Source organism: Trichomycterus rosablanca, chromosome 15, assembly GCF_030014385.1.
Source record: "Trichomycterus rosablanca isolate fTriRos1 chromosome 15, fTriRos1.hap1, whole genome shotgun sequence".
NCBI classification, from domain to species: Eukaryota; Metazoa; Chordata; class Actinopteri; order Siluriformes; family Trichomycteridae; genus Trichomycterus; species Trichomycterus rosablanca.
In genome coordinates this window covers 23,764,702-23,786,904 of record NC_086002.1, presented here as the reverse complement: position 1 = coordinate 23,786,904, position 22,203 = coordinate 23,764,702, and the positions used below count along the sequence as shown (strand labels likewise).

At 38.9% G+C, this 22,203-nt stretch overlaps 2 protein-coding genes and 1 pseudogene across 2 annotated transcripts in view; 1 reads left to right on the top strand and 2 right to left on the bottom strand.

Annotated features, from left to right (window-relative positions):
- The window catches only part of LOC134328803 (uncharacterized), a 450,585-nt gene that overhangs the window by 125,054 nt on the left and 303,328 nt on the right, over positions 1-22,203 (bottom strand). The gene's annotated exons all lie outside the window — the stretch shown is intronic.
- LOC134328715 (zinc finger protein 271-like) overlaps positions 1-22,203 on the top strand; it is a 525,414-nt pseudogene that overhangs the window by 307,543 nt on the left and 195,668 nt on the right.
- Positions 11,104-20,207, bottom strand: LOC134328705 (NACHT, LRR and PYD domains-containing protein 3-like). The gene is made up of 11 exons (XM_063009884.1): positions 20,067-20,207; positions 18,332-18,448; positions 18,096-18,153; positions 17,511-17,715; positions 15,356-17,144; positions 14,187-14,360; positions 13,750-13,923; positions 13,378-13,551; positions 13,043-13,216; positions 12,614-12,790; positions 11,104-12,307 (listed from the first exon to the last, which is right to left on the bottom strand). The coding sequence occupies exons 2-11, from the start codon at positions 18,442-18,444 to the stop codon at positions 12,301-12,303; spliced, it is 3,045 nt and encodes a 1,014-aa protein (XP_062865954.1). The 5' UTR covers positions 18,445-18,448; positions 20,067-20,207; the 3' UTR covers positions 11,104-12,300.

Sequence of the window (22,203 nt, the reverse complement as noted above, 5' to 3'; positions counted from 1 at the left end):
TGGGCCCCTGGGCAAAGAGGTTTTGGCGCATCCTAATCCTGAGTTCATTCTTAATACGAGCCAGTTTGGAGAATGAACGCTCCCCTTCACAATTTGTGATAGGCACAGTCAGAAAAAGTCAAAGCGCTATGTAGACATTTGGAAAGGTTGACTGTAAATTCAAATTTATCATGGTTTTGAGCATTTTACTAGGACATTTTTCTTTTTCTGTTATGAATGATTTGTATTGTATCAATTCATCTGCCAGGCTCATGTTCAGATCTGAAGGATATGCTGCAGCGAGTGAGTTAGCCTTTAAAGTGAGCTCACTGTTGGACATATTGTCAGGCATGAAAAGAACATCAAATAGCTCAGTTAAGTGTGTGTATGCATTCAAACGATGGTTGAGACAGGACACAAGTTTGTCAATGACAACATTGAAAGTTTCGATCCGAAACTTGTCCTTTCCATTAGAACCCCCAAGAGGCCCTTGGGTCAAAGTCCCTAATAGTCAGAGGATCCTTAAAATGGAGGGCCCTCGGAAATAAAAATATATTGTATCATAAATGTTGATAGGCATCGCAAAATGTTTTGGGCCAGGACCCCCCCGGGGCCCCCTGACCTCAAGGGCCCCTGGGCGCTGGCCCCACTGGCCCGGTCAGTAATCCAGCCATGGTACAAGGTAATTATGCCTTGAATTAATTTAATTTATTATTTTATTTATATAGACATATGTGGTTTGTTACTCAACCTAGAAACGCTTTGTCAGTGTGAGCCATCATGATTGCAACAGAAGCAAAAGGTAGCGGGTGAAAGGTTCTTTCACATTTATTCCAGTGTTGAAGGAGGGAATTGCAAAAAATCTCTGATCAGTGAATGGTGCTAAAACTATGCAATGACATCGCCTCAGTCTGCTGAAAGTACCAACATTCGGGCCAGATGCGGGGTGCTGCAATCTTGCCGAGTCTCAGTCAGCCGACAGTGCCAACATGCAGCCATATTCGGGCCAATATCAAAAAGTGGTATTGAAAAAGACCACAAAACATGATATGAATGAAATATTTTATTATAGGACATGCATTTTCTATATATTTTTAGACCAGAAGTTTAATGTGTGCAAAATCAAAATAATCATGTATCATGAATAAATAAACCCAACTCATTTAAATGTAATAAATGTGTTTACTTATCTTGCTCCCGAGGACGCACTGCTGGGCAATTATACATAGTCCTTACCACAACACACTCTACATTAAATTCATTAGGCATGTTTACCTTGTACATAACTTTGCAAAAGTCAATAACAAGTAAAATAAATAATAAATAAATGATGTGGACAGGTGCAAATGAAAAAATTATTAATTATTAATGAATTCATTAATTAATTCAAATACAGGCTTTACACAGTCGAGTCACATTATTATGACCAGCTAGTATCCAGAGTTTTCCAATGTTTTAACGTTGGAATCTTTTTCACGGTGGACAATAAACAAACCATGCTTTCAGGTTAGCAGAATTCATTCTGACAGAGAGTCTGTAGATCAGGAGTGCTCAATACATCGATCACACAGTACACGCTGGTACATCGTTCCTCATTCAAACAGGTCACGTGACTGACATAAAATGTGGCCACTGTTTGTTTCATATGCAGTCTGTTACCATAGCTATACCTCAGCCCACCTAAATCACCGCTAATTTAGAATAAACCTGGCTGATATAATTTAAAATAAGGTAAGTGTGATTTTTTTGTCACTTGCCCTTTAAATGGGGATCTCATCCCAGATCTGGACCAGGGCATCACTGAGCTCCTGGACAGTCTGAAGCACAACCTGGCGGCGTCGGATGGACCAAAACATAATGTCCCAGAGGTGTTCTACTGGATTCAGGTCAGGCGTGCACCAGGAGGAACCCAGGACCCACTGGGCGCCAGTGGCGGATCTGCCAATTCCGGTGTTCTATGGCAAATGCCAATCAAGCGCTAAGGTGCTGGGCTGTGAGCACAGGGCCCACTACAGGACGTGGGGCCTTCAGGCCACCCTCATGAAGCCTGTTTTGATTGTTTGGTCAGACACATTCACACCAGTGGCCTGCTGGAGTTCATTTTGTAGGGCTCTGGCAGTGCTCATCCTGTTCCTCCTTGCACAAAGGAGCAGATACTGGTCCTGCTGAGGGGTTAATGTCCTTCTATGGCCATGCCCAGCTCTCCTAGAGTAACTGCCTGTCTCTTGGAATCTACTCCATACTCTTAAGACTGTGCTGGGAGACACAGCAAACCTTCTGACGTATTGATGTGCCATCCTGCAGGAGTTGGACTACCTGTGCAACCTCTGTAGCGTCCAGGTACCGCACCATGGTACTAGTAGTGACGCTGACCCTAGCCAGCTGCAAAACTAGTGAAAAATCAGTCAGAAAAGACGAGGAGGGACAAAATGTCAATGGCCTCCTATTAAACCATTCCTGTTTTGGGGTCGTCTCATTGTTGCTCCTTTAATGCACCTGTTAATTTCATTAACACCAAAGCAGCTGAAACTGATTAACAACCCCCCTGCTACTTAACTGACCAGATCAGTATCCCAGAAGTTGAACTGAGTTGATGCTATACTCTGATTAAAAAGTGTTCCTGTAATTTTTTTGAGCAGTGTATTTTGTTAATAGCAACATGATGCTAGGTAGTCTTAGTAAACAGTTTCTGTAATGCCCACACAGTGTTTGTTGTGCTTAAAAACAGTTCATGCCTGACCCTATTGGTACTCTGGTTTCCAAACCAGTACATCACAAAAAATACTATATAAAAAAAGTATCTAAAATATTAATATCAAGTTGCTTTCTGTAAAGTCCAATAAATTGTAAAAGAACAGCTTACCACAAGCCCACAGCACCTGCTTTTAAACTGTAGCAACTTAAGTTGTAGCTGCCATAAATAAAAGCAAAATAAAATAAAAGTCATTTTACCATGGTGCATTATATACCGCACGCGACAATGACCAGCTTCAGCATGCATTCGTTTTACCACAGTTAAGTGCATTAAACGTTCAGAGAAGTGAACTGATAAACGCTACACGGACCCTTTCTTCTTATAATACCTGCATAGTCCAGTACAAAACAATGCACGCGACAATGACCTTAACCTTAAACCAATCGTGCAGCCACTAACACGTGGGAACAACCTGACTAGCTAGCTTATCTTATTCGGTACACCACAAACTTTTGCCACAATGCACCTGGTTACTCACACTGATAATTCTACATACATGTCCAAACTGCACTGCACTCACATATTCATATACCTAAACTGTAATGATAAACACATTGATAAGTCACATTCATTTAATTATTCATTTAGTTTAGAAAGCTGATCTCCGCCACGTGTCATCCTCCTCAGGGGTCTTTTCGCTACAGGCCAATCACAGTGTTTTACTGCCGCCTATTGGTCATGTGGTTTTCACGTGTTGTCAAAGCACATAGGATACAATTTGTGTAATTTGTACAAAAAAATCGACTTTACTTCAAATGGGGTAAAGCTTTCAGCAAATTTAACCTTCAATGTCCCTTTTAATCTTAAAAAAAAAAATCAATAAAAGCTCAAATACAAATAAAGAAGACCCCGACAGCAAGATAAAAGATTACTTGCGGCTGGCACCAGGAAGGAGACTTTAAATTACATTTTATTTAGTAGTTAATTGCTATTTTTGTTTTGTTATTTGTGTTCATCGTAATTATTATTATTATAATGTATAATTATAATATAAGGAACAATAATAAATAAGAATGTTACTACCACTGATTATGTCTGTTGTTTATAGATATATTATCTGTATTATCTATTATTATTATTGTTATTATTATTATTAAAGCAGTACATGAGAGGGGAGTGCACACATACACACACACGTTCAATTACATTCAGACGCTGTATTTTAGCTATACTGTACACATCTGGAATGCAGCGTGTGAACGCCATTTCAGCATCCAAGCCTGATATTTAGGAGATGTATTACAGATGAATAAGCGCTCTATGAAATGGTCTCGGATAGCTCTCATAAGCGTCTCTGAGACGCAGGCATGATGATGACGTAGTAAGATTGATCTGGAACGCAGCAGCTGAAGATCTTCCACGATCCACCAGCGACGTATCAGAGACGTATTGCAGATGAGCAAACGCTCTATTAAATACGTATTCCAGACCAACTGGGTTACATCCAACAGACGTCTCTGAGATGTAGATGTGCTATCAGGGTTGAAGAGGGTAAAACTGCTGTTTACAGTTTAATAAACATTATTTACCGTGTTCTGATGCACAAAATCTACTCAGTTCAAGAGGAGCATCGACTCTGTTATTAATGAAATACATTTCAGACATTTTTACTGGAGGAATTTGTTGTGATCGGATCTCAAACTCATGTAAAATGTCTATTCGGTTGTGTTAATACCACTTTTTGAAGAGCAATATAATAAGTAAAACAAATTGTTATCAGGTGCCACCCCTACATCCATGAAGAACATTTACTCTAGTACTAATCTTGTGATTTTGAGATCATTTTACTGTAGGCATTCGAATAACATTTTGCTGCCTGGTGCCACAGTAGCTTCAGTTCATAACAATAACAACAGCCAGTTACAACAGTCTAAAGAATTTTCCTTTAATTATGAATACAGCACATCTATCTATTTGTCTGTCTGTCTGTCTGTCTGTCTGTCTGTCTGTCTGTCTGTCTGTCTGTCTATTAGATCTTTAATAATGCAGTCAGCAAAAGAGGGACCTGTCACCCCTGTGGATCTACAACATGAAGAATTCCAGAAGAAACTAATAAAAAGGAGGAGGAGGAGGAGGATAATTTCTTCTGTAAGTAAATGTGGAGCATGATGCCACTTTTCCACCAGACAGTGTGGTACAGTACAGTATGGTACAGTACAGTGTGGTACAGTACAGTGTGGTACAGTACAGTGTGGTACAGTACAGTATGGTATAGTACAGTGTGGTACAGTACAGAGTAGTACAGTACAGTATGGTACAGTACAGTATGGTACAGTACAGTGTGGTACAGTACAGTATGGTGTAGTACAGTGTGATACAGTACAGTGTGGTACAGTACAGAGTAGTACAGTACAGTATGGTACAGTACAGTATGATACAGTACAGTATGATACAGTACAGTACAGTATGGTACAGTGCAGTGTGGTACAGTACAGTGTGGTACAGTACAGTATGGTACAGTACAGTGTGGTACAGTACAGTATGGTACAGTGCAGTATGGTACAGTACAGTGTGGTACAGTAGTGTGGTACAGTACAGTGTGGTACAGTTCAATATGGTACAGTGAAGTAAGGTACAGTACAGTGTGGTACAGTTCAATATGGTACAGTGAAGTAAGGTACAGTACAGTGTGGTACAGTACAGTATGGTACAGTACAGTGTGGTACAGTACAGTGTGGTACAGTACGGTACAGTACAGTATGATACAGTATGGTACAGTGCAGTATGGTACAGTACAGTATGGTACAGTGCAGTATGGTACAGTGCAGTGTGGTACAGTACAGTGTGGTACAGTACAGTGTGGTACAGTGCAGTATGGTGCAGTACAGTGTGGTACAGTGCAGTATGGTACAGTACAGTGTGGTACAGTACAGTGTGGTACAGTACGGTACAGTACAGTATGATACAGTGCAGTGTGGTACAGTACAGTGTGGTACAGTACAGTACAGTACAGTATGATACAGTACAGTATGGTACAGTGCAGTGTGGTACAGTACAGTGTGGTACAGTACAGTATGATACAGTACAGTATGGTACAGTACAGTGTGGTACAGTACAGTGTGGTACAGTACAGTATGGTACAGTACAGTATGGTACAGTACAGTGTGGTACAGTACAGTATGGTACAGTGAAGTAAGGTACAGTACAGTGTGGTACAGTACAGTGTGGTACAGTACAGTATGGTACAGTGAAGTAAGGTACAGTACAGTATGGTACAGTACAGTATGGTACAGTGAAGTAAGGTACAGTACAGTATGGTACAGTACAGTGTGGTACAGTACAGTATGGTACAGTACAGTGTGGTACAGTACAGTATGGTACAGTAAAGTAAGGTACAGTACAGTGTGGTACAGTACAGTGTGGTACAGTACAGTATGGTACAGTGAAGTAAGGTACAGTACAGTGTGGTACAGTACAGTATGGTATAGTATGGTACAGTACAGTAAGGTACAGTACAGTATGGTACAGTACAGTGTGGTACAGTATGGTACAGTACATTTTGGTACAGTACATTGTGGTACAGTATAGTATGGTACAGTACAGTATGGTACAGTACAGTGTGGTACAGTATGGTACAGTACATTGTGGTACAGTATAGTATGGTACAGTACAGTATGGTACAGTACAGTTAGTATTGGAGTCACTAATCAGTAGAAATAATAAGAGAAAGTGGATAGTGGGATTAGAACCTGTACTGTACCGTACTGTCCTGTGCTGCTACACTCCAGTCTGGATTTAAGTTTTAATCTAACTGAATTTATTTGTAATTGGAAATCAAACCCACAACCTTCAGTTTCCTCCAGTTGTTAAGTTTCTTCTTCTCATATTGATGAATTTCAGGTGAAGTCACTTTAATCCCTCCGGAACTTGTTGCTTCTGTGGAACTGCTCTTCTCAGAGGACCAACAGTGTGGAGGTTTCCAGATGAAGCCTGTGAAGAAGGAAGAACCTGAAGATACAGATGAACTCAGTAAGACTTTTTTATAACATTTTTATAAAATTATTTCTCCTAATTTGGTCATGTCTGAATTACTTGTAATATTTTAACTATGAAAGAGTCCATGCACCAGGTTTTGTTTACATAAAGGCAAACACCACCACAGAAGCTCTTCATCAGTTCCACCATGCTGTGGTTTAGCTGCAGTCCATGATCCTCTTCTGTGTCAGGGTCCAGATTTTTATTTTGTCATGACATATTGGCAAGGAAGAGACAAGGTAGTTTTAGCTTAGCGCGCTAACCTCCATATTCACCCTGTTTTGGCTATTCCTGTTGGGATGAACAGCTCACTTGGACGCGGTGTTCTGCTCACCTCTGGAAGTAAATAAAAACTAGATTGCTAAGCCTGGTGAGACGCTCAGGTTCATGCGCCACCATCTTGCCCAAAGGTGGAAACATGTATTGTGGTCAGATGAATCAGCATTTCAGGTCTTTTTATGGAAAAATGGACAGCGTGTGATCCAAACCAAAGACAAAAAGGATCCAGACTGTTATCAGCAACATGTGCTGCCTTCAAGACGTCGTCTTTTCCAGGGATGTCCAGCATTTTTTAACAAGACGATGCAAATCCACCTGCTGCACACATTACAAAGGTGTGGCTGTGGAATAAGAGGGTATAGGTACTGGACTGGCCTGTCTGCAGTCCTGACCTGTCCTAACTATTTTTGGAATGTGTTGCAGGCCTGAAATGTAGGAATGGATGTTTATTAATAAATGAAATGAAGTTGAGCAGATAAAAGATGAAATATCTCAGCTTCATCCTGTCTGACATCAAATAAAAGTGAAAGTCAATGTAAGAAACTAAAATGTGTTTTATTATTTTTCATTTTCCATACTGTCCCAAGTATTTTTTTTAATTGGGGTTGTATTGTTATTATTATTATTAAATCTGCTGAAACCCTGTTTGAATAAAGGTTTATAGATCGTCCTTTTTGACAGATAGTATAGAAGTACGTGTCTGTTAGTTCTAACTTAAGTGCAGTGTTAATTTTGACAGCAAATTTTGATTTAGTTTTATTCATAGTCTTTTGACTAAAATGTCATTTAGTTTTAGTCGTAATTTAGTCATCTGAATTGTTTTAGTTTTAGTCTAGTTTTAGTCGACTAATTATCATAAGACTTTAGTCGACTAAATCTACAGTCGATTTAGTCGATTAAAATACATATTTGTTTGTTTATTAAGGTTTTAACGTCATGTTTTTACACATTGGTTACATTCATGACATGGACAAATTTGGTATCTTCAATTCACCTCACTTGCACGTCTTTGGACTGTGGGAGGAAACCGGAGCACCCGGAGGAAACTCACACAGACACGAGGAGAACATGCAAACTCCACACAGAAAGGACCCGGACCACCCCACCTGGGGTTCGAACCCAGGACCTTCTTGCTGTGAGGCGACAGCGCAACCCACTTAGCCACCGTGTTGCCCTAAAATACATATAAAGGGTGTAAAATGTAAATGCTTTTTCGTCAGTTCCCTTAATTATTTAAGTCATTATATACACTTACACAAAATGAAAAATTTTTAACCAGTTATGGAATATTATTAATGTTTGAATGTGCAATACACACAGAAACAGATTTAACTTATTTCAAACATCTTTATTTAACTGACCTTGCTCATTGAGCATAACAATAACAAAATATTAATGACCAGTACGCCTGCTCTGCCTGAAAAGTATATGCATTGTTCATAACAAATTGCATATTACATTCTTTATAAAACTGGGTACCTTAAAAGCAGCTGTGACATTATTTTGCCATTATACTGCCAGCAGTGGAGAATGTCATTTCAGATTTGTTGTGTTTTTAACCGAGATCGTCGCCCCACATGGTTTACACATCGTCTTGTTTTTCACGACGTCAAATGAGAAATGTGTCCATATATCGGCTCACCTCTTTCTCCCTGTTGACATTGTGGAGTTAACCTGGTTCCACGAGTAAAGAAAGTTCACAGACTAGTCTGGTCTTCCTGGGTTTAGATCAAATTTGTGCAAGTGTGGTCTTACCGCGGTACTGCAAAAGATTAGTACTGATTGGATGGCTAATCGGCTTGTCCCACCCTCCTCATACGCTAAAGTAGTTATGATTGGATCTCTTGCTAACTGGTCCCTACCTTCCACAAAACTAAATCAGTTCTGATTATATGTCGTCACTGCCAAACATTTTCGTCTCGTTTTTATTCGTTGACGAAAGTGTCGATTCATTTCGTCATAGTTTTTATCCTTTTATGTAGTTTTTATTTAGTTATCGTCTCGTTTTCGTCATGAAATAAAGGTTCGTTGTCGAAAACTATGACGAAAATCATTCGTCAACGAAATTAACACTGGTGGGGAGATACAGAACCCAAGACAGAGATTAAATGAAAATTGTATTAATAATAAAAAAAAGAACAACAGAAGATAACCAAATGAAACAAAAGTAAACAGGGTGGATCTCGATCAAATTACTTGCACTTGAACACTGAAACACAAAAATCATAAAGGTAAACACAGCAGAGCCGCAAACCCCAATCGCCGGCTTGCGAGGTGGTCACGCTCACGCTGTGGCATTTAGGAGCGGGTTTAGCCTGAAGGCCATGCGCTATAAAAGGTGCCGAAGCTGCACATGCTGAACTACGAAGTTCAGAAAATGAGCTCGAACTCGCGTAAGCGCAGTTCGGGTCATCAGATGGCCAAATTACCCACCGCAGGTCGCTGTCGCTGGGAAGGATCCAATCTATTCCAGATGGGCCCTGTCACCAGCTGCGAGGTGCGGTTGCGCTGGGAAGGAGGTGATCTGTTGAGCGCATGAAAAGGGAACCGAACTTGTGTAAGCGCAGTTTGGGAATTCAGATGGCCATGTCACCCGCCGCAGGTCACTATCGCTGGGAAGGAGCCAATCTATCTCAGATGGGTCATGTCACCAGCTGCGAGGCACGGTTGCGCTGGGAAGAAGGCGATCTGTAAAGCACAATAAAAAGAAACCGAACTTGCATGAATGCAGTCCGGGAAATCAGATGGACATCTCACCAGCAGCGCTTCGCTGCCGCTGGGGAGGAACCGATCTGTGGAAAAGAATAAAGAGAAATCGAATTCGCATAAGCGCAGTTCGGGAAATCAGATGGACGTCTCACCAGCCACGCGTTGCTGACGCTGGGGAGGAACCGATCTGTGGGGAACAATAAAGAAAAACCGAACTTGCATGAATGCAGTCCGGAGAATCAGATGGATGTCTCAGTAGCAGTGCTTCGCCGCTGCTGGGGAGGAACCGATCTGTGGAGCAGAATAAAGAGAGACTGAACTTGTATGAATGCAGTTCGAGGAATCAGATGGATGTCTCACCAGCAGTGCTTCGCCACCGCTGGGGAGGAACCGATCTGTGGGGAACAATAAAGAAAAACCGAACTTGCATGAATGCAGTCCTAGGAATCAGATGGATGTCTCACCAGCAGCGCTTCGCTGCCGCTGGGGAGGAACCGATCTGTGGAGCAGAATAAAGAGAGACCGAACTTGCATGAATGCAGTCCGAGGAATCAGATGGATGTCTCACCAGCAGCGCTTCGCCACCGCTGGGGAGGAACCGATCTGTGGAGAACAATAAAGAGAGACTGAACTCGCATAAGCGCAGTTCGGGAAACCAGATGGACGTCTCACCAGCTGCACTTTGCTAACTGTGGAACTGTAACTTGATCTGTGGAAAAATGCATGTTAATCAGAGTGCGGGTTCAAGCCGGGACTGCAGGTGGCAAAGACACGCACTTATCCCGCTGCCCTATGGTGATAGTAACAACCCTTCCGAATTAACGTCCCAAGGACGCAGAGTGGCATCGGTGGATGGCGTTTAGCTGGTCTCCTGCCGAATGCAGGGAGAAACCCAATGCACAACTCTAAAATAAAGACAGCTCAAGGGCTGTTCGAGGTCGCACCAAAACTTTCCCTAGCCAAAAGAAAATAAAACTTCCCTAGATTACCTCAGCCTTTTTGCTTACACATCCGACCGTCCTATTGACGCCCAGAGTACCCGCTGACCTTAACAAAGGTAAATTAAAGAAATTAAATCAACACAGTTGAAAACCAAAGTAAATTAAATGAAACCAAAACAAATCAAACAAAACCAAACAGAAGGCACAACAAACTACAGCTGCACAGTAGCTGCTTAAATAAGCAGGCACAGCTGCAGGTTGTCAGCCTTAATTAGAAGACCTCTGATTTAAGGCCTTTGTTCCAGTGGCTCTGTAATCCATGCGACGCCGGGAACCAGAGGCAAGTTCACCCGACGCCGCAGGAACCCCTACACCTACATACCTAAAGAAAATGTTGAGAGGGTCACACACATTATTTTTTTCTTTCAATAAATGAAACCATTGTTAAAAAACTATTTGTGTTTATTTGGTCTTTAATATTAATATTTATTTGGTGGTCTGATACATACTACGTAGTTTGACATGCAAAAGTAGAAAATTGGAAAATGAAGTAAATACTTTTTCACAGCACTACATTACTGCAGGAAGATAAAAGTAATTAAGAATATAAACTCCACACAACTCACACAAAATATTCCAAAAATAATGATACAGTAGTTTCAGTCATTAACGATAACACAAGCACAATGGTTATTCAAAATATCAGTTATAATGTATTAGTGTTATTATTAGTCATTAACAAAACTGCTACACTTACTGTCCCTTTCATCAAATATTTGCATTATCATCTTCTATATTTAACATTAATAAGAATCATCGCTTTGATTCTTATTATTTTTAACTAGTGTTAACTATTTAACTATTATAGTTTAATCAGTTAGTTGGTTAAAATGTACAGTAAATAAAAGTGATTCATAATTTTGCATATAAAAAGGGGATAATGTACCCCCCCACCTCAGGGACCTTTACTGTTTGATGTCTGTTTTGGTTTGTTTTGACTATACAACAAGGTCCCATAAATCATACATTCCAATCAAAAGGTGCGAGTCATACAGAAGAGACTTTCTTCAGTCAGCCCTCTACACACCTTGTGGTTATGTAGGAAGATATCCTGACTTTAAGACCTCACTATCGTCTGTAATTTCCCAGCAGAGATACTAGATTCTCTGGCCACTCGAGTAATCCTCCTCATGTTCTCCTCCAGGAAAAATCTAAACATCTCCAGTAACTTTAAATTTCTTCATTACAGGTAGATAGTGAACAGCATGCTAATGCACCAAGCTAATGCAGGGTTTTTTAAAGCAGTCCTAATGGACCCTCACCATGTTTTGCAGCTTCTAACTCACATGTACCAGGTGCTCAATGTTCAGTTTATCAGATTAATTCAGCTGGTACCAGAAACCTGATGGACTCTCCAATCTCATTACTTCAGCAGAGATGTATAGAAGGATGAGATGAAAGGTTATCAGCAGTTCAGAGTGGGTTTGAGAGCGTCGATCTTGTACAGGAAGTGATGTCATGCACACAGTTATACAGAAAGCATGTTTACAGATTTGAGCAGTAAGAAGCTGAACAAAGTGTCACCATGTAGAATCCCAGTGTGAAGAGTAGATGGTGTTTATCTCCACTGCTCTTCATCTCATAATTCAATATGTATTAGAATCAGATGCTGTAGAAGAGACCAGACATGATCAGATGTTTCAGTCACCTATCAGACTCAACACAATCAGAAACAGTATAAACACCAGCACGCATGCACGCACGCACACACACACACCACCTGGAACAATGATAGAACATTTCACATGATTCATTGTTCAATAAAGAACCCTGATACAGATGAAGTTTTGCTAATGAACAATTCTACAATAAGACAGACATACCACTGCATGTGTGTGTAATGTGTGCATGTGTGTGTAGTGTGTGCATGTGTGTGTGTTTAGGTGTGTCTGTGTATAAATCAATAGTAACTTACTGTAGTTCCTTCAGGTTACATTGTGGATCCACCTTAAGCTCTCTGAGCAGTTTTACTCCTGATTGTCCTGGATCATTGCCACTCAGATACAGTTCTCTCAGAAGTGATGATGGGTTTGATTTTAGAGCTGAAGCCAGAGCAGTAAATCCTTCATCTGTAATACTGCAGCTCCTCAACCTGCAGAAGAAAATCACTTAATAAAAATCATACATCATCTTCTCCCACCTCCTCCTCCATCTCCATTCAGATCCACAATCAGACATCATCACTGATAAATCTTCAACATGTAAAACTATTCTATTATATTAATGATAAAGTGTTTTATCTTGTGTGAGGAAAATGAGTAAAATATCAAACTCCTACACACATCAATAACAGTTTCTGTATGAATGAGCTTCTGTATCTACAGTGTGAAAGTGAAGATCTTACTCCAGTATCTCCAGTGTACAGTGTGGATTCTCCAGTCCAGCTGAGAGCAGCTTCACTCCTGAATCCTTCAGTTTATTGTTACTCAGGTTCAGATGTTTCAGACTGGAAGAGTTTAAACTGAGAACTGAGGACAGAACTTCACAACTTCTCTTTGTTAGATTACAATCAACCAACCTGGAGAGAAATAATCAGATCAATCGGACACAGTATCAGTAAAGATACTTTCCATCAATCACAAACAAAGAATCATAATTTTTGCTTTTTTTTTTTATTATTTGGTTAAATAATTTTGAAACAGAACCCCTGTATCTACAGTGTGAAAGTGAAGATCTTACTCCAGTATATCCAGTTTACAGTGTGGATTCTCCAGTCCAGCAGAGAGCAGCTTCACTCCTGAATCCTTCAGTTTATTGTTACTCAGGTTCAAACGTTTCAGACTGCAGGAGTTTGAACTGAGAACTGAGGACAGAACTTCACAACTTTTCTCTGTGAGATTACACTCCCACAACCTGAAGAGAAATAATCAAATCACTCTAATACAGTATCAGTAAAAATATTTTGCTGTCAATGACAAACACAGAATCATAATTTTAGCTTTTATCAATGTTTAAGGTGCACAATAGAACATGTTTTTGCTTTATTTTTTATTAACTGGTTAACTTAGAAAGAAATATTCAGTATCTACAGTGTGAAAGTGAAGATCTTACCCCAGTATCTCCAGTTTACAGTGTTGATTCTCCAGTCCAGCAGAGAGCAGCTTCACTCCTGAATCCTTCAGTTTATTGTAACTCAGGTTCAGATGTTTCAGACTGGAGGAGTTTAAACTAAGAACTGAGGACAGAACTTTACAACTTTTTTCTGTTAGATTACAATCCCACAACCTGGAGAGAAATAATCAGGTGAATCAGAGAAATGAAAGACGTCACTCTGCAGCAGTAGGTGGAATCCAAGTAGCAGATCTAATAATATTACCCAAACTGCAGTGCAGATGAAAGTGAAAGCAGTTCAGTTGATGATTGTGTGTTTGTGTGCGTGTGTGTCACCCTGATATGGTTTATTTGTTTACACTGATTGTTTCCCAGGATGAAATGATTAGTGTAAATGAATGAATGTGTATAAAACTTGGTGAAGTTGAAAATCTTACTCCAGTATCTCCAGTTTACAGTGAGGATTCTCCAGTCCAGCAGAGAGCAGCTTCACTCCTGAATCCTTCAGTTTATTGTTACTCAGGTTCAGATGTTTCAGACTGGAGGAGTTTAAACTGAGAACTGAGGACAGAACTTCACAACTTTCCTCTGTTAGATTACACTCCAACAACCTGGAGAGAAATAATCTGATCAATCTACATTGCAAATAAAGGTGAAAGCAGTTGAACTGATAAATCAACCAATAGCAGCACTGCTCTACTGTACTTGATTTATGTCTCCATCCTTTCAAGTGTTTTTGAGTAGCACTGGATCCACCGTGGTCCTGACCAGTATGTAAGTCAATCATTTTATCTAAATTAAATTTACATTCCATAATTACTCACTATTTTACTCTGTAAAGGTTTCACTCTCACTACTGTATTTCTGCACGACTGGGAACTAATTATTATCAGGAAGCTCTACGTAGAAACTGCTGTCACTAACATTCAGGTTTAGAGGTACAAATACTTCTGCTCCTGCTTTCAGGTGAAATTCTATGTTCTGTATAAAACTAGTGCACGAGTCTAAACATGTAATTTACACGTCATGTTTATGTAAACTGAGCTCTGTTTATTCCACGTCTGATTCATGAAGCTGTCGTACAGCAAAACAATCTGATTATTATTACAGTGTTTTCATCAGAGTAAAATGCATTTTCGTGAAAATATAATTATACATCAGTCAGATCAATTCCCTCCATGCTAACATTCTCAGATCTCAGCAAATGTCGACAAGTGTACTTTACCGGCTGCACCACCTGAGCACCCCGTTCATGATTACATGAGTGTATTTAAAAGATTGTCTATTATTAATTTGTTTCTCTCTTTATTACTGAACTTAGTTTAGTCCTGATGTTTTTGAAGCTCTGTGGTTGATGATTTTTACCATTTAACATCAAATTTTATACTCAGTATAATTAGCAGAGTGCAAGTTAGTAGGTGGTGCAGAAACTGTTAACATTATTATTTAGGTTATGAAATTACATGTTTATTTTAGACATACTTTGAGATCAGACTGCAGCACTGTAGTTTTGCACCTTCTCAGTTTTGTACATTTAACTATTAGTGAACTATTAGTGTTTGTGTAATGAACTTATGAATCAAATATTTATCAATAAATTACTCACATAGCTTTTTTTGATTCTTTTACCACTGACAGCATCTTCAGAAGACCTTTATGTGATGGATAATATTTTCTCAAATCAAACTCATCCAGCTCCCGATCTGAGTTCAGCAACACAAACAACAGAGCCGACCACTGAGCAGGAGAGAGATGAAGTCCATCGTGATTAACATAAACTTTTCTCTTCAGGTATTTTTGGATTTCCTGCACTAGAGAATCATCGTTCAGTTCATTCAGACAGTGGAACAGATTGATGGATTTTTCTGGAGAGGGATTCTCACTGATCTTCTCCTTGATGTATCTGACTGTTTCCTCTGTGTTGTAAGAGCTACTTCCTGTTTGTGGCAGTAGGTCTGAGAGTAGGTCTAAGAGAGTCTGATTGGACTCCAGTGAAAGACCCAGGAGAAAGCGGAGGAAAAGATCCAGGTGTCCATTCTCACTCTGTAAGGCCTCGTCCACTGCACTCTTCAGAAAGTCAGACATATTTGTATAGTTTCTAAAGGTGTTAAAGAATTCAGTGTTTTGCATCACCTGTAGATTTCTGTTTTTGTTGATGAAGGTGTGAAATACATATAAAGCAGCCAGAAACTCCTGAACACTCAGGTGCACAAAGCTGAAGACCTGACCCAGGTGCAGTCCAGCCTCTTTTTTGAAGATTTGGGTGCAGACCCCTGAGTACACTGATGTGTTTTTGACATCAATGCCACACTCTGTCAGGTCTTCCTCATAGAAGATCAGGTTTCCTTTCTCCAGCTGCTGGAAGGCCAGTTTTCCCAGTGCCAGTATTGTCTCTCTGGTCTGGTGTGGATCAGGGTCAGATTTCCCATGATACTTTTGTTCCTTGTGTTTTATTTGAAAGATTAGAAAGTAAGTGAACATTTGAGTCAGAGTTTTTGGGATCTCTTTCCCCTTGACTACATCCAGAATTATCTCTAGAACAGAGGCTGAGATCCAGCAGAAGACTGGAATGTGACACATGATGTAGAGGCTTCTTGATGACTTCATGTGTTTGATGATTTTACTAGCCAGGTTCTCATTACTGATCCTCTTCCTGAAGTACTCCTCTTTCTGAGGGTCACTGAACCCTCGTACCTCTGTTACCTGGTCTACACATTCAGGAGGGATCTGATTGGCTGCTCCTGGTCGAGTGGTGATCCAGAGGTGAGCAGAGGGAAGCAGGTTCCCCTTGATGAGGTTTGTCAGCAGCACATCCATTTTTACTGACTTTGTTAAGTTACACAATCGCTCATTATTTTGAAATAGAGGAAGTCGACACTCATCCAGACCATCAAAGATGAACAAAACTTTATAACCATCACAATCTAATGATGTCAGACCTTTCACTTCTGGGAAAAACTGATGAAGAAGTTCCATCAGACTGAGATTTTCCTGCTTCATAAAGTTCAGCTCTCTAAAAGGAAGTGAAAATATGAAGATGACATCCTGATTTGCTTTTTCTTCAGCCCAGTCCAGAATGAACTTCTGCACTGAGACTGTTTTTCCAATTCCAGCGATTCCTTTAGTCAGCACAGTTCTGGTGGACGAGTCTTTAAAGAGGTCACTGCATTTGATGGGTTTCTCCTGTGTTACTGGTCTCCTGGATGCTGCTTTAATCTGTCTGACCTCATGTTCATTATTGGCGTCTCCACTCCAACCCTCTGTGATGTAGAGCTCTGTGAAGATCTCATTCAGAAGTGCTGAGCTTCCATGCTGGGAGATTCCTTCACTGATTCTTTTACATTTCTCTCTCAGATTTGATTTCAGTTTTTTGTGATATACAGGGACTAAAAGTTCTAATAAACAGAAATCATAAATCAATAAATTATTAATCAATATTTTACTGAATGATCAATAAACACTATATAATTTAATACTTTAATAAATAATTGATTAATTTCTAAAGTATTTCCTATTTTTTAAATAATATTAAATGTAGGATTTTCTCTTATAATATTATTATAATGGATTTGTAGAGATGTAGTGATCAAAATCATAGTTAAAATTCTCATATAACAAAGTACCTGGTGCTCATTAAACATTATATAATATAATTTAATGACCAATCAAAAGCTGATAGATGATTCTAGAACCAAGATAAATGTGGAAGAATATAATCTAATATTAAAGAAATAAATAATGTAAGTATTTAGATCTCTTACTCCTCTGCAGGGTATTAGCGAGGTCTGTCTGGTTCATGATCTTCAGAACATTCAGTGTGATCTTTAGCGCCCCCTCTCTGAAACTGCTCAGATCTTCCACATCCTTCACCTCCTGCTCAGAGCATGCTGGGTCATTTTCATTCAGGAGCTTTTTGAACTTGTTTAGCTCATTCTTTAACATGTTTATGACTTTCAGCTCCAGTTCCTGTTGAGGAATTTAGAGGAACAGATCATCACAATAAGCACCATCAGATAATAAAGAAAGATGAGTGATGTGACCATACAGTATAAGGAGTGATGTAGTTTTTTTGCATGTCAAGTTCAGGAAATGAAGAAACAGTGATTGTGCATTAAAATGTGTATACGTTTTAAACTGGAATTTCACCTCTGTCTTCTCATTAAAATGTTGAAGGTTGTGTGTTTAATAACCCTAATAAGCCCCAATAATGCCATATGTCAAAAATCAAGAGATCATTCAGGTCTAAAAGAACCACAACATCTAAGAAGTGTCCAAAATCAACATAAAATTATTCATCTTCCTCAAAGTATTCATTTAGCAAACTAGATTAGTATTATTATACAAACCTCAAAAATGGATTCCAACTGAGCTCTGTAAGTACCATTTAATTTCTCCTTTTGTGGTCTGTAAAAAAAGACAAATAAGACAGTATTGAACACTAGCAGGTTATATCATCCTGTTATTGAAACATTTCCTAGATGATTAGTATTTTTAAGAATGAATGAGTTTAATGAGATTAATACATTTCATCAGGAGAAACTGGAAGTAAAAACACTGCACTGAATCATAAGATTACACTGACCTCAGATCAGGAAAACATCCTCCATCCTTAAATTGAGGTGGTGGTCCCTTTGAGCCGTCACTCTTCATGGAGACACAGGTGGGTTTAGGTAAATTTGGTCTTGTACCCTCCATCACACTGGGGTACAAGCAAAGTCAAACATAAAGAAACCAATAAATGGGTGAATGTTTAAATCTATTATGTGATTCTTCCATCCTAATTCAAGCTGGAAATATTGTGGAAGATTCAATAATAAAAATATATTACATTTAGAGGATTTAATATATTTAGAAATATAAACAAAAGCTATAGGATTTTGGTTTTAGCTTGTTTAAGAAAAGCTGTTTTGATATTGGTATTTTTAGTACACACTTATTACACAGTAACCAAAACCAATAACTTCATCCCATGCAAGTTTTTATTTTGGACACAGACATGTTGGCTAATTCAGGGGTTATTAAGTTTTTAAACAAACACTTTCAAGGACACAACGAAGGACTCAAGACAGCTACTGTATCTCAACTAGAGTTTTAAATGTCTGCAAACTTCACTATGATAGACATTGCTTTTTTGTTTTACACCAGTATGCTAATAACTCAACCACGACTGATATGATTTTACATTCTTAAATAAATCATCAATATCATTATTACAAATTTATATAAATGTCAACAAAAATATCAAACTCTTATCTGCACTTGGTCTTAAATTTGACTCATGTAGACTGTAGTACACAGTTTGGATTGTCCCCCAATTCCCAGAACCACTACCTCAGATCAGTTCCTGAAGTGGTTTGGATGGTCCTTTAACCAGTTACTCTTCACTAATAAATAATTATTAAAAGTTTTAGATCTTCATAATTTCAGTCATTTATACTCTGAGAATTTTTTTCTAAACTTAATTTAGTTTTGATTAGTTTTCAGATTCAGAAAGTGTGCAGAGCTGGGTGCTTAGGTGGCACAGTGGTATAAAACTATATAAAAAAGCATGAGGGCACCTAAACGTTTGAGTTCAGAGAAACACCACCAAGAACATGACACAGTAATCACACAGCTTAGCTAACTAGCAGCTAGTGTAATTAATCCTTAAAATCTTAAAAGTAAAAAATAAACTGTATGTCTTAGCTGGGATTTAAAACTGCTCTGTAATGCTTTAAGTTTTACACCAGTATGCCAATAACACAGAGCTGATCTGATTTTACATTCTTAAATAAATGAAAGTGTATTAATAACAATCTCACTCTCATCAATGTGTTAGATTAGTGCTTTCTTTATAATCACACATAGCGTGGACACATTATCAGTAATGAATTCCAACCTTTCTTCAGTAAAGTTTGACTTTTGATGTAATCCTCTCATACATGTTTATTATTTTATGTTTATTATTGATTGTGTGTTTCTGTTATTTTGTCCACCGCCTGCATGTATGTATATACGAGCGCATCTGTGACTTTAAAAAGCTACATTTTAGCATCCAGACGAAAACAAAGAAGCAGTTTTCAGAAATCTCTTTATCCTGTTTTCATTAATCGTGGGTTTGTGGTTTCGTGTTTATGAGAAAAAAACACAGAAGACTAAAGTGTAAAAAATATCTGTGTTGTTGTTGACAGGCCTAAATAATGGTGTTAAATGTGACGCATTTTCAGACAGTTTCCTTACCGAAAAAATATCAGGTAATAAAATCAATCCTAAACATTTCTCCATCAAATACGGATTAATAACATTTACACATTTCAACTTTATATTCACAAACTCACCGTGATTTTCTTGAAAACTTTATATTTCTCTCCACATAAACCTAAGAGCTCCCCAGCTAGCACAATAGATCTGGGCCGATTCCGGCTCCGGTTTGGCAATGTCGGCTGGCTCGGCACCCCCTGGCCTGAATATGGCTGGATGTTGTTACTTTCGACAGACTGAGGCGATGTTATTGCAAAGTTTTAGCACCATGCACTGATCAGAGATTTTTTGCAATCCCCTCCTTCAACACTGGAATAAATGTGAAAGAACCTTTCACCCACTGCCTTTTGCTTCTGTTGCAATCATCATGGCTCTCATAAAGTGTTTCTAGGTTGAGTAACAAACCACATACGTATGTCTTTATAAATAAAATAATTAATAAATAAATGGCTTACGGGAACCTCTTGCATTGGTCTTGGCTATTCGAATTTGTGTCATGAAATGAGGTAAAGGGGCATTGATAGCTTTTGTTTTGATAAACTAACATGAGCATCTACATGCACCGTGAGTTTCAGTTTTTCTAGAATTTCATGAAATTTTCATGAATTTGAAGTTTTTCCTTCAATTCGTGTTCCTTATGATCCAAATTAAAATGTAAACATAAAATGATTGAAACCCTAAATTAGTATACGTACAAGGCAAGGACGGATTAAGGATAGTCTGGGCCCCTGGGCAAAGAGGTTTTGGCGCATCCTAATCCTGAGTTCATTCTTAATACGAGCCAGTTTGGAGAATGAACGCTCCCCTTCACAATTTGTGATAGGCACAGTCAGAAAAAGTCAAAGCGCTATGTAGACATTTGGAAAGGTTGACTGTAAATTCAAATTTATCATGGTTTTGAGCATTTTACTAGGACATTTTTCTTTTTCTGTTATGAATGATTTGTATTGTATCAATTCATCTGCCAGGCTCATGTTCAGATCTGAAGGATATGCTGCAGCGAGTGAGTTAGCCTTTAAAGTGAGCTCACTGTTGGACATATTGTCAGGCATGAAAAGAACATCAAATAGCTCAGTTAAGTGTGTGTATGCATTCAAACGATGGTTGAGACAGGACACAAGTTTGTCAATGACAACATTGAAAGTTTCGATCCGAAACTTGTCCTTTCCATTAGAACCCCCAAGAGGCCCTTGGGTCAAAGTCCCTAATAGTCAGAGGATCCTTAAAATGGAGGGCCCTCGGAAATAAAAATATATTGTATCATAAATGTTGATAGGCATCGCAAAATGTTTTGGGCCAGGACCCCCCCGGGGCCCCCTGACCTCAAGGGCCCCTGGGCGCTGGCCCCACTGGCCCGGTCAGTAATCCAGCCATGGTACAAGGTAATTATGCCTTGAATTAATTTAATTTATTATTTTATTTATATAGACATATGTGGTTTGTTACTCAACCTAGAAACGCTTTGTCAGTGTGAGCCATCATGATTGCAACAGAAGCAAAAGGTAGCGGGTGAAAGGTTCTTTCACATTTATTCCAGTGTTGAAGGAGGGAATTGCAAAAAATCTCTGATCAGTGAATGGTGCTAAAACTATGCAATGACATCGCCTCAGTCTGCTGAAAGTACCAACATTCGGGCCAGATGCGGGGTGCTGCAATCTTGCCGAGTCTCAGTCAGCCGACAGTGCCAACATGCAGCCATATTCGGGCCAATATCAAAAAGTGGTATTGAAAAAGACCACAAAACATGATATGAATGAAATATTTTATTATAGGACATGCATTTTCTATATATTTTTAGACCAGAAGTTTAATGTGTGCAAAATCAAAATAATCATGTATCATGAATAAATAAACCCAACTCATTTAAATGTAATAAATGTGTTTACTTATCTTGCTCCCGAGGACGCACTGCTGGGCAATTATACATAGTCCTTACCACAACACACTCTACATTAAATTCATTAGGCATGTTTACCTTGTACATAACTTTGCAAAAGTCAATAACAAGTAAAATAAATAATAAATAAATGATGTGGACAGGTGCAAATGAAAAAATTATTAATTATTAATGAATTCATTAATTAATTCAAATACAGGCTTTACACAGTCGAGTCACATTATTATGACCAGCTAGTATCCAGAGTTTTCCAATGTTTTAACGTTGGAATCTTTTTCACGGTGGACAATAAACAAACCATGCTTTCAGGTTAGCAG

Coding starts and splice junctions, on each gene's coding strand:
- LOC134328705 (XM_063009884.1), bottom strand. CDS start 18,444: ATGGAGGGTACAAGACCAAATTTACCTAAACCCACCTGTGTCTCCATG. Junction 18,154..18,331: donor GGATGTTTTCCTGATCTGAG/GTCAGTGTAATC, acceptor CTTTTTTTACAG/ACCACAAAAGGAGAAATTAA. Junction 17,145..17,510: donor CGCTAATACCCTGCAGAGGA/GTAAGAGATCTA, acceptor TCTGTTTATTAG/AACTTTTAGTCCCTGTATAT.